The sequence below is a fragment of the Sciurus carolinensis genome, unplaced genomic scaffold, assembly GCF_902686445.1.
Source record: "Sciurus carolinensis unplaced genomic scaffold, mSciCar1.2, whole genome shotgun sequence".
NCBI classification, from domain to species: Eukaryota; Metazoa; Chordata; class Mammalia; order Rodentia; family Sciuridae; genus Sciurus; species Sciurus carolinensis.
This window is the reverse complement of record NW_025920190.1, coordinates 522,010-527,656: the sequence shown is the minus strand read 5'-3', so window position 1 is coordinate 527,656 and position 5,647 is coordinate 522,010. Positions and strand designations below refer to the sequence as shown.

General features: G+C 62.2%; 1 protein-coding gene across 1 annotated transcript; it reads left to right on the top strand.

Annotated features, from left to right (window-relative positions):
* Positions 1–1,138: 1,138 nt before the first annotated feature.
* On the top strand, positions 1,139–2,095 carry LOC124974927 (olfactory receptor 226-like). Its single transcript, XM_047537897.1, has one exon. The coding sequence runs from the start codon at positions 1,139–1,141 to the stop codon at positions 2,093–2,095; it is 957 nt and encodes a 318-aa protein (XP_047393853.1).
* Positions 2,096–5,647: the final 3,552 nt, after the last annotated feature.

Sequence of the window (5,647 nt, the reverse complement as noted above, 5' to 3'; positions counted from 1 at the left end):
GGAGTGCCACCCTCCAGACCCCACCCTGCAGGGGTCTTGGTCCATGGTGCTCCTGGGGCCAGCAAAGAGCAGGCACCTACTGGAGCCTCTGATCGCTGACCAGCATCAGAGGACCCCACGCCCAGGGCAGGAGGAGCCTGGGGCTCCTGGGTGGCTGTAGAGCAGATACACTGGCTTCTGTGTTGATCTCCAGTCCCTCAGCTGAGGGCAGGCTAAAGGTAGTGCAGGGCAGAGAGCTGGAGTGGTCCTCAACAGTCTGTGCCTCATGTGTTCAGGAAACACTGGTTTGTGCAGCAAACTGCTGAGCTTTACTCTCAGGTTAGCAGCAAAACTCCACCCTGTCCAAATGGACAGACTGACTGTAAGCTGGGCACAGGGGTCCCAGCCCAGCTCAGCCATATTTTGGGAGACTGGGCAGGAGGAGCAGACTCCAGCTCCACAGTGGGTTGAGGGGCCACCTCTGCTCTGGGCTTTACTCCCTTAAGCCAACCCCCTGCAGAGCCTCTGGTGGCAGCAGCACTGTGAGGTGGGGTTGGACCTTCTTAATCCCTGGGGAGCTTCTACAGAGCCCACCTTGCTTCATGTATGGGTGAGGAAGCTGGCCAGGCCCTGGCCCTTCCTGTCTCACCCAAGGCCACTCACCTGTGAACTGAACCACAGCCCCTCTGCTGACCCCAGGCCCCCTTCCTTGCCACCTTCCTGGGGTCTGGCTGCTAGGTTTGAGACAGCCCCAGGTCCTCTTTCCTGGTTCTGATGGCCCTGACCACCCATCCCTGAACCTGGGATGACCCCAGCCAAGGCCTCTCCCCACCCCATAGGCAGTGGATGTGAGCCACGTGTGGAACAGAGCCAGACTGGGGCGGGGGGACTCGGGGGCAGTTCTTGCAGCCAGACGTCCTCTCAGATGCTCTCACAGCACCTGGACGTCTTTCTGAGGTCTGTGCCCGGCCAGCTGTTGGTCTCCACGGTCCAGCAGGAAAAAGGCCCGGAGGCCATGGCTGAGCTGCGGCAGTCTTAGTGTACATCAAGGATGAGGCCTCCCTCCCACACAAGGGGAGCTCAACTCAGGGGCTGCTGACCTCTCCCCGCCCCCAGCCTAACCCTCCACCTCTGCTCCCCAGGTGAGGTGGCAGGCACCATGTTTGCAAGGGCCAACCGCTCCGAGGTGGCCGAGTTCATCCTGGTGGGCTTTACTGGCCCTGTGGGGCTCCGCCTGTGTCTCCTGCTGCTGTTCCTGCTGGCCTATGTGCTGACCGTCACAGAGAACCTGGTCATCATCGCCGTGGTCCGCACCAGCACCGTGCTGCACAAGCCCATGTACCTCTTCCTCAGCAACCTGTCCTTCCTGGAGGTGTGGTACGTCTCCGTCACTGTGCCCAAGATGCTGCTCAGCCTGGCTGCGCCCGAGTTCCGGCGCATCTCCTTCACAGGCTGCATGGCCCAGCTCTACTTCTTCCTGGCGCTGGCCTGCACCGAGTGCTCGCTCCTGGGCGTCATGGCCTACGACCGGTATGTGGCCGTCTGCAACCCCCTGCGCTACCCGGCCCTCATGAGTCCCGGCCTCTGCAGCCTCCTGGCGGCCGGCTCCTGGCTCTCAGGCTTCACCATCTCCCTGGGGAAGGTCTTCTTCATCTCCCGGCTGGGCTTCTGTGGCCCCAACGTCATGAACCACTTCTTCTGTGACGTGTCCCCGCTGCTGAACCTGGCCTGCTCCGACATGTCGGTGGCGGAGCTGGTGGACTTCCTGCTGGCGCTGCTCATCCTGCTGGGACCACTGCTGCTCACCATCTTCTCCTACTCGGCCATCCTGGGGGCAGTGCTGCGCACCCCGTCCCGAGGCGGCCGGCAGAAGGCCTTCTCCACCTGCAGCTCGCACCTGGCCGTGGTGGTCATCTTCTACTCAGCCTCCCTCTTCATCTACGCCCGACCGCGGGCCATCTACTCCTTCAACTACAACAAGCTGGTGTCCGTGGTGTACACTGTGCTCACGCCCCTGCTCAACCCCGTCATCTACTGCCTGCGGAATCAGGAAGTCAAGCGGGCACTGCACAGGGTGGTGCAGAGGGCAGCCCAGGCCCTGGGGGGCACCTCCTAGGCAGGCCATGCCACCCCCACCTGCTCCCAGCCCTGCACCTCACGGGTGACTGCAGGCAGCAGGGCCAGTGGCGGCTGCAGAAGGGTGGGCACCTCCTCATGCCCCAGCCCACGTCCTAGCCATCCCCTTGTGTTTCACTTCCATTGTGCCCAGCAGGGTCCCCTGGGAGCCCTCACCCTGACCAGGACCAAACAAGGGTGGTGCTCAACTCATACTGCAGCCCCTTCCCACCCAAGGATGGAAGTGGGGACCTTGGTGCACAGACCCTCCGGCTGCCCACATCGCCCAGGGAGTGCAGCCAGTGCCAGGCCCACCCACCCCTCTGACCCAGCCTGTGGTCGTGCTGGGTGGTCCCCCTCCAGCCCTCCAGCCAGGCCTCCAGGGCCTCAGAGTGGCCTTTGAGAGGACATCTGAGGAAGGTGGGGCTGGGATGACCAAGCAATCGCAGCTGCTCAGCCACCCGATGCCCAACTGGGACTGGCCCACATCCAACTGTTAGGAGCCGGAGGAAGAAAGGAGTTTGGAACAGGAAATGGCATCTGGGACCCAGGCTCACAGCCCTCTGGACACTAGCCACCACTGGGAGGTTCTCCCCAGTGCCTGCTCTGCTCCCCTCCCATGCTGTCCACCTGCATGGAGGAGGAGCCCCTGAAGACCTGAGCAGCCCCCTAGCAAAAGTGCTTCAAAGCCACCTGAGGGTAGGAGTCTGCAGAAAACCCCAAGTCCAAACAAGACCCACCACCAGTGCCCATGCTGACCATGGGCCTGACTTGAAGGGCCAGCTGGGGAACCCCGTCCCTCAGTCTCCTGGAGGAGCTTCCTTCTGCTCCTCCTGAGGGCCCAAGAGGAAGGCCCGGGCAGCAGCATCTGGCCCACACTCCAGAGCCCCTCCCAGTGCACAAGGGCTGTGTGAGAGCTACGTGGTCACACCGTCGGTTTCTGCCACAACCCTCAGGTGGCATGAGGACCACTACCACCCGCACCCCAGCCAGAGCCAGAGACACCTGTGTGTGGTTAGAAGCCACACCAGGATCCTTCAGAGGACAATTACAGTTGTGCAGGCAAAACTGCAGGGTGTCCACCTTGCAGAGGACATTGGGCAGTCCTGTGCTGCACTCAGCACCCTCAGCACGCACAGTAGAGGGAGGGGCCCTCTTGGACGCTCAAGTCTGGGTTTGGCTGTGTGGAACAGGCCCCTTGCTGACCATGGTATGCAAGCCATGGCCCCACCCTGAAGCCGGAGGCTAGCAAGGCACACAGGTGGGGTGCAGGGACACAGGCCAGGGCATGAGGGGCAGGGCCCTCCAAGTCCTGGAAGGTGTCCCCAGCAGCTCTAGGGGTGGTATGTACCTGAGGGTCTCTCTGGGGGCCCTCCCAGGGGAGGTGTGAGAAGGGCAGAGGCAAGGAGGAACAAAGGCAGACAAACCAGGTGCTCTAGCCAGGACTGTGGACGAGACCACCTGAGGGCTTCTTGTTGGGCACTGCTGGACCTGAGGGAACCATCTTTGCATCTGAATCAGGGGAGACCCAGAGCCCTGCCCCACGTGCCCAGGAAGAGGGGGCTGGCCCTGCAGCCTGAACAATGGAACAAATGTTCCAGGAGGGGTACATTTAACTCAGAAATCATGAGCACCTCCCTCTTCCAAGTGGATGGACTTCCAAACCAAACTGCTGTGAACTGATCTGTTAAAAATAGAGTGGAGCCTGGCGGGGTGGCATGTTGTTATCCCAGTGACTTTGAAGGGTGAGGCAGGAGGACTTCAAGTTCAAGGTCAGCCCAGGGAATTTAACAAGACCATGTCTCAAACTAACAAATAAAAAGGGCTGGGGATGTGACTCAGTGGTAGGATCCCCTGGGTTCAATCCCCAGTACCAAAACAAAACCAAAACCACCTGTTCCACCGAGGCACCTTTGCTTTATTAAGTGGCATTTGAAGTGCCAGCTGGCAGGTGCTGCACTGCAGAGACCAGCAGAATCTGGTGACCACAGCCTGGCATATTCGCTGGAAGCTGGAGCCCCGTAAAGGCCCTGAGGACCCCCAGGCACAGGACCTGCCCACACCCAGGTCTGCCAGACACAGAGCATGGGGGCACAGGACCTGCCCACAGTGAGGTCTGCCAGGCACAGAACATGGGGGCACAGGACCTGCCGACAGTGAGGTCTGCCAGGCACAGGACACAGGACCTGCCCACAGTGAGGACTGCCAGGCACAGGGCACGGGGGCACAGGACCTGCCCACAGTGAGGTCTGCCAGGCACAGGGCACAGGGGCACAGGACCTGCCCACAGTGAGGTCTGCCAGGCACAGGGCACAGGGGCACAGAACCTGCCCACAGTGAGGTCTGCCAGGCACAGGACACAGGGGCACAGAACCTGCCCACAGTGAGGTCTGCCAGGAACAGGACACAGGGGCACAGGACCTGCCCACAGTGAGGTCTGCCAGGCACAGGGCACAGGGGCACAGGACCTGCCCACAGTGAGGTCTGCCAGGCACAGGACACAGGGGCACAGGACCTGCCCACAGTGAGGTCTGCCAGGCACAGGACACAGGGGCACAGGACATGCCCACAGTGAGGTCTGCCAGGCACAGGGCACAGGGGCACAGGACCTGCCCACAGTGAGGTCTGCCCAGCACAGGACACAGGGCACAGGACCTGCCCACAGTGAGGTCTGCCAGGCACAGGACACGGGGGTACAGGACCTGCCCATAGTGAGGTCTGCCAAGCACAGGACACAGGGGCACAGGACATGCCCACACTGAGGTCTGCCAGGCACAGGGCATGGGGCACAGGACCTGTCCACAGTGAGGTCTGCCAGGCACAGGGCATGGGGCACAGGACCTGTCCACAGTGAGGTCGGCCAGGTACAGGGCACAGGGGGCACAGGACCTGCCCACAGTGAGGTCTGCCAGGCACAGGGCACAGGGGCACAGGACCTGCCCACAGTGAGGTCTGCCAGACACAGGGCACAGGGGCACAGGACATGCCCACAGTGAGGTCTGCCAGGCACAGACACAGGGGCACAGAAACTGTCCACAGTGAGGTCTGCCAGGTACAGGGCACAGGGGGCACAGGACCTGCCCACAGTGAGGTCTGCCAGGCACAGGGCACAGGGGCACAGGACCTGCCCACAGTGAGGTCTGCCAGGCACAGGACACAGGGGGCACACGACCTGCCCACAGTGAGGTCTGCCAGGCACAGGGCACAGGGGCACAGGACCTGCCCACAGTGAGGTCTGCCAGGCACAGGGCACAGGGGGCACAGAAACTGTCCACAGTGAGGTCTGCCAGGTACAGGGCACAGGGGGCACAGAACCTGTCCACAGTGAGGTCTGCCAGGTACAGGGCACAGGGGGCACAGGACCTGCCCACAGTGAGGTCTGCCAAGCACAGGGCACAAGGGAACAGGACCTGCCCACAGTGAGGTCTGCCAGGCACAGGGCACAAGGGGCACAGAAACTGTCCACAGTGAGGTCTGCCAGGTACAGGGCACAGGGGGCACAGAACCTGCCCACAGTGAGGTCTGCGAGGCACAGGGCACAGGGGCACAGGAC

Excerpts from the sequence above, each read along its gene's own strand:
- LOC124974927 (XM_047537897.1), top strand. The coding sequence starts at position 1,139 with ATGTTTGCAAGGGCCAACCGCTCCGAGGTGGCCGAGTTCATCCTGGTG.